A 13,217-nucleotide genomic window follows, 5' to 3' on the forward strand; every position below is an offset into this window, starting at 1 on the left:
GCTGAGGTCTTGTAAAACCGTGGGATGGTGGACAGGGCCAGTTGGACAGAGCGGAGATGTCTGGTGGGTGTGTAGAAGGAGAGGCGGCTGTTGAGGTATGCAGGTCTGGTGTTGTGGAGGGCTTTGTACGCGTGCGTGAGGAGCTTGAAAGGGATTATTTTGTTGATTGGGAGCCAGTGAAAGTCTCTCAGGTGACTGGAGATGTGGCTGCAGCAGGGGATGTCCAGGATAAGTCTGGCGGAGGCGTTCTGGATGCTCTGTAATTTATTTTGGAGTTTTTGGGTGGTGCCGGTGTAGGGTGCATTACCGTAGTCGAGTTTACTGCTGACGAGCACCTAAGTGACCATTCTCCTGGACTTGGTGAGGATCCACTTGAAAATCTTCCAAAGCAGGCGGAGCGTGTGGAAGGAGGAGGATGAAATTACGTTTATTTGGTGGTTCATGGAGATCAAGGAGTCCAGGATTATGCCAAGGTTGCATGCATGGTCAGTAAGTGTGGGGGGAGGGGGATCCGAGTGCTGCGGGCCACCAGGTGTCATACCAGGCAGAGGGAGTGGTGAACAGGATGAGGACTTCAGTTTTGTCAGAGTTGAGTTCCGGTTGATCTTTGCAGTCTGACGAGAGGGCCACGTCCATGCCAATTCATTTAGCATTGTGACTGCAATTTCCTGGGATATTCTAAAGCCGTCCGAAATTACACATGGAGAACATGAATACCACTTATGCTGTGTAAGGACAGTATCTAAATAATTTCAACTGGGCTCTATCCAAGAATTGGACGAGTTCATTTCCTTCATTGGCTGTCTATCTACTCTGAAGCCAGTCATGATGAAGACCCTCTGTGATGTTTTTACAGTAACACATACATCCTGGGTCGAAATGTCAACGTACAGCTACTTCACGGCTTTAGTCACTCCCCCTATCTAAAATAATTGTGAAGGCATTATAGGGTGGGAGTTGAACCACACTGTAATTGCAAAAGACAGAACACTGTGATTTTTGTGAAACTTTTTATGTTGTTTGTAAAATCTGATCAATTTGCACGTTTGTCATTTTTTATGTCACAAATATTTTTGGGGATTGTCTAAAAAGTCCTTTTCAATGTTTATTGTTATTAATTTGATTGTATAGCAGCCATATTTATAACAAAAAGCTCACATGATATATATGTGTCAATATAAGTATATTGTGTGTGTATCTTTTACTCTAATTTTTGTCGGATAAAATTGAATACGAATTTCTATTGTGACAAAGTAATTGTGAAACCCTACAGAACCAACTTTAGCACAAATCTACTATACCCAGGTTCTGAGGGACACAGGGTCGCCCCATTATATATAAGAGTTGAGTTTGAGGCAGCTATCCTTCATCCAGGCAGCGACTGCCTTCATCCCGTGGCAAAAGTTGCTTTTAGCGGCAGTAGGTTTGACAGTGAGAGAGACTCAGCTGGGTGTCGTCAGCGTAGGAAAAGATGTTGAGTCTGTGGTTTCCGACAATGGCTGCAAGCGTGGCCATGCAGATGTTGAAAAGGGTGGTGCTCAGAGAGGAGCCCTGAGTAACTCCGCAGCTCATCTCTCTAGGTTCTGAGGAGAACCATGGGAGCTTGACTCTCTGGGTTTAACCGGTGAGGAAGGAGAGGATCCACTCTAAGGCTTTGCCGCGAATACCGATGTCTTGGAGTCATGTGTAGAGGGTGTGGTGGGAGACAGTGTTGAAGGTAGCAGAGATGTCCAGGAGGATGAGGGCTGCGGTTTTGCCTCAGTCGAGAGAGTGCGGATTGCGGATGTCTTCTGTTGCAGTGAGGAGTGCAGTCTTGGTGCTGTGGTTGCTTCTGAAGCCTGATTGGGAGGGGTCCAGGGTGTGGTTGGCTTCAGTGAATTCAGTGAGTTCACCACCACCACAATCAAATGGAAAACAAGAAATAGCACAAACTTTCTTTCCATTCTCTGCCACCTCAATAACTTCGGTTTTATCATACAGTGGTAAATGGTGTGCCACAAAACACTGCCTTATTTACCACCCAGGAATGGACTAGAGGCAACCAAAAATGTTTTGTGTTCTGGCTCTCATTCTCTTCTGATTATTTGGTACCAAGCTCGTGCTCCGGGAAGCAATTATGAACTACATAAGTCTCTTCTACTGAGTAGCTGAAGCACTGGCCGGAAAATGCCTTTTGAATGCCCTTGCGGAGTGCTTCTTAACCTGTGGTCCAAGTAGGAGCGGCTCTTGTCAGGGAAATGAGGTAGGGCGGGGAAGGTTGATTGAGGAATGAGGGAGACAAAAATAAAAAATAAAAAAGAACTTACCTGTCGACCTCCTGATATCGCGTCGCGCTCTCCTGCTCCTCTCGTCTTCACTGTAGGAAGGCAGAGGCTGCCTGACTGCCCTGCGGCCAATCTTGAAGCTGCTCTAATGCATGAGAGCAGCTTCAGGATTGGCCTGAGCACCGATGATTTGCACTCCAGGACAGATTGGGAGCCTGTGCCTGCTCTGTCTAACCCCAGCAATGCAGCTGGGGTTGGAGAGAGCTTCACTGCGCATGTGGGTTTGGCTGGCCTGAGATGGCCAGCCAAACCCACATGCGCAGTGAAGGCAGTGCTCAACACCCCCCCTCCAGCCTGTCATCACCTTGGCCAAGTCCTCAAGACTTGACACAAGAAAAAAAAAAACAATAATAAAATGGGTTTCAAACCCGTTTTAATATCGTTCTATTTTTCATGTTTTTAAGGGTGCTGGCAGGGGGCGATTCTCCTACGCCATAGTGGAGGTGCTGCTGCTGAATCCAAGGAACGCTGTAGGTCGGCAAGTCTCATTCATGTGGTCTGTGACCAGTTAACAGAATGAAAAATCAATAAAATTAATCAATTAAAATTAATAAAGTATATACAAATGAGGAATTAACATTGAAAGTTTGAACTCATTTTCTGTATTTGATTGTGAATTGCATTAAATATTTCAATATTTGAGCATCTGTTTGGTGTACACTTGTTATTTCACTTTCTTGTATTAATTTGTGGTACAAATCATAGAAATTCCTTAGGTAGGGTGTCCCCGGCTTTCAGTAAATGACTCGGTGGGGGTATCCGGATTCCAGTAATGTTTCATCGTGGGTCCACGGAAGTCAAAAGGTTAAAAAACTCTGTCCTGGAGGATCCACTCCTTCCTTACATCAGCTTTTTTCCAGGACTCACAAGTGAATGCAGTATTTCCTCACAAAGGGTTTTCCAGAAGTTTCTCTCCCACCTGGAGAGTGAGTTTTTTTTTGCCACGTTCCAACTGCAGGCAGTCTCCTGCTCATACCTAAGCCTGGCTGTTCCAAAGATTGTTATCCCTGCATCGACAGCCCTTACACCTTCGCGCTTCAGCCAGCCATGCGCACGGTACTCAGAACTCCCAGGGACACCTGTCAAGAGTCATTTCTCATGAAACGCAGCCGTTGCCAAGGTGCGGCTGGGGGCACGGCAGTGGTGCTATCTGCTGCTATCACCCAAGCAATCTGCTTCACCTTGGGAAAATATATCATCTGTGACTGTGTTTTAATAACACTAAAATTTAGCAACTGATGTAACCCACCTTGGGTCTCCACCAGGATTTCTGAAAATTTTAAGGAGAACATAAGGATGAAGTTGCAGTCCTCTGTTTTTAAGTGATCAGGTCAAAGTGTATTGCAGAACCACAACTCATTAATTTCCATTAAGCCGCAAGGGTAGCTCAGTGAGCTGAACATTCATAGCTAAGAAAATGCTGGGATACAAAGAAGGTTAAGTGTATGTGGAATTGAGAATCTTATTTAATTCTTTTAAAAATCAGCGTAGGTTGACGTAGTGGATATATTATATTTATATGAAATGTTTATGATAACATAGTGAGTCAGAGTCACAGAAGCTTTATTCGATTGATATGTTATTCAATCATAAAAGCACATAAGAAAGAAATATGTACAGTAAGTAAGAATTAATTAGTTAAAACAATAGAAATGTCATAATTATTATAACACTGTCTTCAGTACATATAAAGGGACATAAATATGAGGCTAAAAATCAATTAAACATGCATAAGCTTCCGATAAATAAAAACTTGTTTAAAAAAGGTAACGATTCTAAAAACACTATGCTCATTGTCAAGATATTGCAGAGCCTGAAAGGCTGGTCGACATTGGTGGAGACCGAACATTTTTAAAACGGGCACTATATACAGTTTTCTTAAGTGGATATACAATTTACAGAAGAATAGAACATGAATCGTTGATTGGGAGGAACTATTATCCCATAGGCAAGACTGAAGGTTTCTCGACCAATCATTCATCTTTGGTAATGACACTAATCTGTGAAAAAAACCCCGTCTAAATCTTGTTAGAATGAATCTATCGTATACACCAGGTACAAAGGTTAGATAGGGTTGAATTTTAAATGTGGTTAAAATCATCTGATTTTGGAGGACAGTCGGTTTTAATGAATCATTTGCCATTCTGTGGCTTTCCAAAAGCAGTGTTGTAAGGAAACAATGGCTCGTGTGGATTAATACTTACTAATATAATGTATAATACATGATAACAATTCAAAGAAGAGGATTAAATGTGATGTCAGAAAGAAAAGCACACCCATACACATTAGATCTTTTGTAAAAAAAAAAATTTCTTTTATATAATAAAAAGGTTTTGTAGGAAGTGGACATAAATTCACAATACAAATTGACAATATTTATACGAATTTCAAATAGTGTCCCAGTGAAAAAATTAACTTAAACAAACAAGTAACATAAAGTACAACATACAGAAAGGTTTCAATTTTTCATTACAAAGGCAATCATAAACAATTAATAAATCCAATTATCAACACTCAATTATTCTAAGTGTCGAAAGAATGATTCGCCTTTCACGTCAACGGCGTTTCGACCCTATGACAATTAGAGGGTCTCGTCAGGACAGTCTAATATAGGGACACCTACGGAAGAATAATAAAGAAAAATTCTTGTCAGAAAAAATGCTCTTTTATCTCTAAGAAAAAGGGGTTAGAGGAGCATTGATATTAAGTCTCTCTACCTGGTCGTCATAGATGATATGTAACGTTTTAGTGTGCAGTGTCACCGTGCTCAATGTGAAATAAAATACTCACAGGGACCCAGCCGGGTGCTGTGTGAGAACAATGAAAAAACTATTAGTGCCAAACTCGATATCGTAAAAATGCATGATTACAATATCGAGTTTGGCACTAATAGTTTTTTCATTGTTCTCACACAGCACCCGGCTGGGTCCCTGTGAGTATTTTATTTCACATTGAGCACAGTGACACTGCACACTAAAACGTTACATATCATCTATGACGACCAGGTAGAGAGACTTAATATCAATGCTCCTCTAAACCCTTTTTCTTAGAGATAAAAGAGCATTTTTTCTGACAAGAATTTTTCTTTATTATTCTTCCGTAGGTGTCCCTATATTAGACTGTCCTGACGAGACCCTCTAATTGTCATAGGGTCGAAACGCCGTTGACGTGAAAGGCGAATCATTCTTTCGACACTTAGAATGATTGAGTGTTGATAATTGGATTTATTAATTGTTTATGATTGCCTTTGTAATGAAAAATTGAAACCTTTCTGTATGTTGTACTTTATGTTACTTGTTTGTTTAGGTTAATTTTTTCACTGGGACACTATTTGAAATTCGTATAAATATTGTCAATTTGTATTGTGAATTTATGTCCACTTCCTACAAAACCTTTTTATTATATAAAGGAAAACATTTTTTTTACAAAAGATCTAATGTGTATGGGTGTGCTTTTCTTTCTGACATCACATTTAATCCTCTTCTTTGAATTGTTATCATGTATTATACATTATATTAGTAAGTATTAATCCACACGAGCCATTGTTTCCTTACAACACATAATACCCAGGCTCCTTGTGGGTAGGGTTTCCTTGTTTCCTAATTAATAATTTTTTTTCCAAAAGCAGTAGCCCTTCCTTGAAATAGTCCCAAGTGAACTCGGATTATTAAAATTCTCCAAGCGACCAAGGTCATTTATGAAGTTATGTACGTACGCAATCCAGGGGATGTTCAAAAACCCATCCAGTTTACAAATATCTAAAATAATCTCCCGATTCAATTTTGCCTCTTCCTTAATCCAGAGACTATGCCATAAAAGGACAGGGTCTAGCTTAATTAAATCAGAGATAAAGGTAAGCCCCAGTTCTGCGTGACATACGGTAGAAGAAGTACCACTTGGTACTGATAGAAGGTATTTGAGAAATGAGTTCTCAATATGCTGAATTTTGTTCACATCTGCTAGCCCCCAGAGCCCTGCTCCATAGGTGGCTAATGAGACACACTTGGCCTTATATATTTTTATAAGTTCCACCGGTGGTCTTTTACCCAATCTTTTAGCGAAGTTAATAAGGGCAGTGGTGGTGGCTTTAAGGCAAGCCAGTTTCTTGGCGTCAATCGCTTGCGCCCATGTGTCACCGTGCGTAAAAAGAATCCCTAAATAAGAGAATTTGGCAGTAGCCTTTTGTCCTGCAACAAACATTGTATTACATTTCTTTAGCCTACGCCCACAGTGCATAGAGTACGTTTTAGACGTATCTACTCTCAAGCCTAAATTCTTCATAAAATTCGTAAAGCTGTCCAGCAGCCTCTGAAGGCCCACCTGCGTTCGGGACATCAGAACTGCATCATCTGCGTATAAGAGTGCTGGGATGGGTCTCCCAGCCACAAGAGGACAGTCATTGTTATTTTCAAGTAGGGCCCCTTCCAAACCATTAATATAAAGATTAAAAAGGAAAGGGGCCAAAACACAACACTGCCTAACACCACTATTTATCGAAAAAGTGCCTGACCGTTCCCCATTTACCCCACAACGGTGATACACCATGATAAGCTTTTTTATGTTGAATCCTTCTAAATCAGGCTTCTCCGACGAGTAGCTCATGAGCAACTGGTAGCTCTCCTGCTACTTGTAAGCAGCTCTCCTGTGTGCAGTCCTGTGAACTGAAATAGAAGCTTTTACTTGTCTGAGCTAATATATGTATATCAAAATTGAAGTGTTTATTCAAGACGAACATGTGTGCATTTTCAGAACTCATAAGTTGATTTTTTGGGAAAATGGTTGAATTCCCAAAATATATTTAAAGCTGATATTTCAGTGATAAAAATCAAATGTTACTAGGGAGACATATTACCAACATTATTCCCTTGGTGCTAGGGGTATTCGCAGCTATGGATGTTATCTATTATCCATGTAGACACATTCCAAACTGATTTAGCCTTTTTTACATTACTGCTGGCAACCATACCTGATGCACTGAGGTCATTACTGTTGGAAATCTTGCCTATAGCGGGCACTAATGTAACCTTGTCTTATGTGGCTACCATTTCATCTTTAATATTAGTAGTTTGGAGGATTTTCCTTCAACATTAGTAGATTTTATTAGATAAAAGGTTAGAGATCTGTGTTCTAAGATGTACCTTTGAACATACATGCATCTAGTCCATTCAGTGGTGCCCCAACAACATATTAGATATGTGTCTTCAGTATGCAGCACATGGTTAATAATCATGGAGGGCCCTATTCATGAAGGTACTTACTTGTAGTAAAGTTACGAATGCAGAGCCTCCGCACTCGAATTGGAATCTACGCACTTCAGGTCTTAGTGGGAGATGAGATTCCGCCTGAGTGTGGCGACTCCGCACTCGTAACTTTGTTACACAGTAGTACTGTTGTGAATCAGGCCCATGGTTAGTTTAACGTTTAATATACACCATAAACTGGCATGACAACAGCGTTCCGTTTTCCTGATAATGACTGCGCCTGCCTTAACAATGTCTTCTTCTGGAATCTCCATCTACTCCTGACTACCATGTTTGGAACATTCAGGCTTTCCTCACCTTCCATAAACTATAAAAATGGTGGTCTGGTTAGAATTCGACTGGCATTGGGTGCTTGGCATAAGGGCCCAAGACTGAAACACATGCACCAAAGTGCAATTCAGTATTGTAAGAAATTGGGTTACTGGTTGAGGGGGGTGAAAACCCTACTCCATCAGCAACCACAAACCTTGTCAGGGTGAAGTCACAATCAAACCCTAATTAACCTGTGCTCACCCTATGGTAGCTTGGCACAGAGCACTCAGGCATAAATTACAGGCATTGTGTAAAGTATGTGTGCAATACTTCAAACAGTAATAAAATGAAACCACTATTTAAAAAGGGTCCCACATCAAATCAGAGTAGATTTAATAAATAAAACAATACCAAAATGACAAAAGTCAAATCAATAGATTCGGAGATGTACAATTTTAAAGATTTCAGTAAAAATAGCGCCAAAAAGCCAAAAGCACCACTCTCGGCTTTCTAGTTTTACGAGACTGGGAAAAAGTCACAAGTTCAGGCCGACAACAAGGGTCAGGTACAGGGTCCAGGTTAGTCCTGCTGAAATGTTACGCCTGTCAGTCCAGCACAAAGTCCCTTTTCACAGTGTAGGGACCTGCGAGAAGCAGGGAAGCGTTGTGGACTGTCATCGATGTAGCGCAAAGAGCAGTCTTGGTGTTGAGGACGGGTGTCACTGTAGTGTGAAGATCCTGTTTTTGTTTTGAACGGTCCGGCCGGTGCTTAGCAATGTCGCCATCCGTGAGTAGTGGATGCTGTAGCATGAAGGGTTGGGTTGATGGGCCTTCATGTTGGTGGCCATTGCAAGTGACAAGGTTTTGGCACCAACAGGCCCATATGTGGTCGCAAAAGAGCCCAAAACCGAGGCCTCATCGGGGGGGGGGGGGGGGTCAGAGTCCAATTCGGTACGAGTCAATGTTACCATGTTTTAAGGAGTGAGTACATGGACTTTAGCACTGGTTAGCAGTGGTAAAGTGTGCAAAGTCCTAAGACCAGCAAAAACAAGAGCAAAGTCCTAAGACCAGCAAAAACAAGATCTGCAAATATGGAGGAGGAAGGCAAAATATTTGGGGGCAGACTACCCTAAGCTGACAGGTCAAACATATACAGTTGTTCCAAAAAGGGCCGAAGAATGAAAAATGCAGACCCACACATGGTGCAAAGTGGAATTCAGTATAGCTTTTCCGCCTTCAGGGCCGAAGACTCACACACTCAGCCCCACACATGCACCACAGTGGATTTCAGTATAGCTCTTCCAGGATAAGGGCCAAAGATTGAAATCCTCAGGTCCATGCATGAACTAAAGTGAAATTCAGTATAGCTGTTCTGACATAAGGGACGAAGACTGAACCACTCAGTCCCACACATGCACCGCAATGGAGTTCAGTATAGATACTCTTGGTTAATCACAAACACTTGCACTTTACTCCCATGAATGCAAGTTTATGTAATCGCCACAATGTGAGCACACCATTTTTGGGACAAGCTCATGCATACTTCATGCAAGTTTACAGAGATAAGATTTGCCAACAGACATTGAAAATGTAAGGTCACTTGAAACATTACAACCTCCCTATTAACTCTAGCAATTTACACTTGGAACAACAGTAGCGAAGAGTAGAAAGTCCTGCTCTTACCTGGGGCAAAGCCTGTACCACAGTGTCCAGCAAAGCACGCATGCCCGTTGCCATTTTCAAGAGTTTGAGAACTGGAATTGAGAACCGGAGTTAAGCCATTTTAAAAAAAATTTTGCCTTCTTGCTTTGTAATACAAAATATCTGAGCGCTACCTTCTAATGTCTGAGATATATCGAATAACAAGTCCAAAATCATAAACTGTCATGAGGGTACTTGAGTATTAGTCATAGCTAAGAGTGACTTACTAGCCCATGGGAAGCTAGGGCAATCATAGAACCTTTTTATTAAAAACAAACATCTCCATTTTGAAATTCCTACAAAATACTTGGTAGTCTAAATAAGGTTCTTCAATAAAATATGTAGCTTGCCTATTTACTCTTGGGGACATCGTGTAGCCATCCCTTATATTTCATAATGGTCTGACCTGGGGGAATGTCTACAAAAAGCCCAAACCTCAGACTGATGAAATAGCACTGGATCAGAACTCTACAAAGTAAGAACAGACAATCAAAAGTATAACGATGCAGAAGTTGTATCTTTCGTACTATGCCAGGAACTAGGGCAAAAGGTTTACCTAGGTTCTGGTGGATACTTCAATATTTCTGACTGTTCTTGTCTCTATTTTTTGTGATCTTTGGAATATCTTTGGGTTGTTTAGTTGTGTCTTAGTGAGGATAGCATTTTTTAGTAAACCAACCACTCTGCACTGTATTAAATTCACCAACTTGTTTTTACTTAGGCTAGCAAACATCCAATAGATGCTCGCAACTAAATCTATCATCAAAGCTGTGCCCAAAAGTGAAATGCCTTCTAGCACATGAAAATTAAACAAAATATATTGTTTATAGCACTGTGTTGTCATCTTTTTACTGTAGTTATAGGTAAAGATTAGGTTTATTGATCAGGATATCTAAACATGTAATTGAACAACTTGACCTTGAGCAAGGGCCTTCAACTTTGACAAACAATTCTTTCACCATTGAACAAGATCAAGTACTGTCGTTGTAGGCAACGAGATTAGGTTTATTGATCAGGATATCTGAACAAGCAATTGAACAATTTAACCTTTAGCAAGGACATTCTACATTGAAATCTGGTCCTTACATCTTTTGAACAAGATCAAGCACTCCAAAATCTACACTTCATTAATGCCCTCTCAATGTCAGATTATGCACAGATTATTATGTGTGACAAGTGCAAGTTGTAAAGCATCTTGTTTAAATTGCAAGTTGGAAGAAAAACATCTAGGAATGTATTTCAGTTCAGATTTGGACCCCTTTATTGTGATTTGTTTAAAAAAATGATCCATATTATCATCATTGATGAAATACCCAGGAAGGCCCGGTATCCACTCAGTGGTAGTGTTTTCTTGTGCGAAAACTGTGCTTACAACAGATGGCTTCACCAAAAGGATAAATACACACTGATCTTCAAGGAAAGTACAATACAGAATATTTCAAACACAACTTGTTTTTCAAATGTTTGTACAATTCACTCTAAAGATCCTCTTACAACATACACCAGCAACAAATATACTGAGGATCAAGTAAAAGTAAAATAGAGGCTCAAATAAATTGAACAAAAAGGATTGCATGTTTAAAGATTTTTTTTTTACTGAAACTTTGCATTGTTAATTGACTGATTATGATGCTGTTGTTAGCTAATGGGGTCTCTGTGATGGTGTTGTGAGAGAGTAAGTAAATGCTGGGTGTCACTGGTCATATCACATGAACAGTCCTTCATAAATAAGAACATTACTGGCATAAATGTGATATCTGGTAACTGTTTATAGTTTGTCATCAGTTTGTCATCAGTTTGTCATCGGTTCACTTCAAGGGTAGATTTAATCTCTGCTGATATACTTCTTTGACTTTAAATATTATACAGGGACCTCAATGCAGGCAATTGAGAACTTCATGATTCTAATGTTTAAAGATCGCAAGTAGACGCCTCCACCTAAAAACAAAATATCTTACCTCGAGCAATCCTCAGGACTCTCATGATGCGGATAATAGTCGGGTTAATGGGGAGTGAAGCATTGATTTCGATTTCCTCCAGTGTGATTCCCATGATGGATAAAAGCACTATGGCCAGATCCAGTTGGTTCCATCTATAGTCAAATGTAAACAAGGACAAGACATTCATGGAAAAGATGCCAATCATGAAATTTACAAAAAAACCATAATGGCATGATTTTGGGATTTATTGATTGATCCATCACTAGTAGACAGTAGAAAAACGGCCCCCTTTACACAATATGTCCATTTATGACTAACAATTCTGGGAGTGGATTCAAAAAAGCATTCATAAGTATGGCAATCAGTACTGCAAGAGTACTCTTCTATGTACTCTTAATTGCCTTTGTTAATCAACCCTGAACCATCTACTCCTTATTAGTAAAAGTGCAAAAAGTGTACATTCCTTTCTAATAGTACTAACTGTCAATGAATAGTCACTGAATATTTCCAGTTTGGATTGTTTGGGCCAATTCACAAAGGCATGAGTTCCACAGAAGTATGACTTTACATACTGCAAAATGATTTTATGAATAGCTCCCTTGGTCATTACATTTACAGCGCAGCAACCCCAGAGAAGATTCAAGCCATAGTAAAATATTCTCTATTACAACCTTTGGAGCACATATGTGGATTGCTACTATAACTGTATTTGAACCTAGACTCATTTCTTTTTCTGTGAAATACCTTTTGTACCAGTGTTGCTGTTTATGGTTCACAATTTTGTGCATCTATTGATTTCTACATACTTTTAGTTTGTTAATGTAACTGCATCCGTATTGGTTTTATTGCTTTCTATAAATAACTTAGCCACCCAGTCTAGTGAGCTCCTTTAATATTTGTTCTCCTAATCTCTTCTTATTTTCACTTTTCCTTCATCTTTATTTTTCCTTCTATAGTGATTTTAGCACCTTTATGTATGGGACTATTTAACATGATTTAACTTACTTGATCATTACTGTCCTTAATAACTGTTTTTAAGCTTTCAAAGTACTGTTCTTTGGTTTGCAGCAGTCTGAATTTACTAAGGAAGATTAAAGTTAAAACATAAATACAAAAGCTGGAAATTACCATGATGGTTCTGTAACGACACAATGAATGAATACACACATCACGTTATATATTGTAGACCACTGATTCCAAAGGGAGAATTAGAAGGTCTCTTTACTGAACTTGGGGAAGTTCTTTGATGCACTCATAGGGTTTTAAAATGGTACGTAAATCAAATAAATATTTTGCATCGCTTTGCGCTTAGCCAGTGCCTGTGCAAAACTTTAGTAAATTACCTCCTAAGATTACTTTTGAGGTTTGTATAGCACTATTTGTTGGCACTGGTTTTATAGTACTAAGCATTTGGTACAGGCAGCCCACTCCTTCAAAAATGTGTCCCACTTAAATAAATATGCCTCAAAGTTTTTTCTTTTTTTTTTAAATTAAACACATCAATAAATGAAGAACTTATTTTGCCATGATTGTAAGTGTATTTTGAGTTTCATGGTCGCATGGGACAGAAATGGAGGGTAGCCGTCAATATTACATTAGGTGAAGGTATAGGCGATAAGATTTTTGTGAGTCAGAACTATGTAATGTATAGGATAAAGCATAAATTCTGTTTTCATTGTTTTGCAAAAACTTTTTTAGATGAACTGTGTAGCAATATAGAACATCCCTTGCTCGGCTCAA

General features: G+C 39.8%; 1 protein-coding gene across 1 annotated transcript in view; it reads right to left on the reverse strand.

Annotated features, from left to right (window-relative positions):
• CACNA1H (calcium voltage-gated channel subunit alpha1 H) overlaps positions 1-13,217 on the reverse strand; it is a 1,553,446-nt gene that overhangs the window by 132,839 nt on the left and 1,407,390 nt on the right. The window contains exons 28-29 of the mRNA XM_085629001.1: positions 11,496-11,629; positions 9,520-9,590 (exon numbers count right to left, since the gene is read on the reverse strand). Of these exons, the coding sequence (XP_085485127.1) occupies positions 9,520-9,590; positions 11,496-11,629 (205 nt within the window). The remainder of the gene's footprint in view (positions 1-9,519; positions 9,591-11,495; positions 11,630-13,217) is intronic.

The sequence above is a fragment of the Triturus cristatus genome, chromosome 10 (genome assembly GCF_964204655.1).
Source record: "Triturus cristatus chromosome 10, aTriCri1.1, whole genome shotgun sequence".
NCBI classification, from domain to species: Eukaryota; Metazoa; Chordata; class Amphibia; order Caudata; family Salamandridae; genus Triturus; species Triturus cristatus.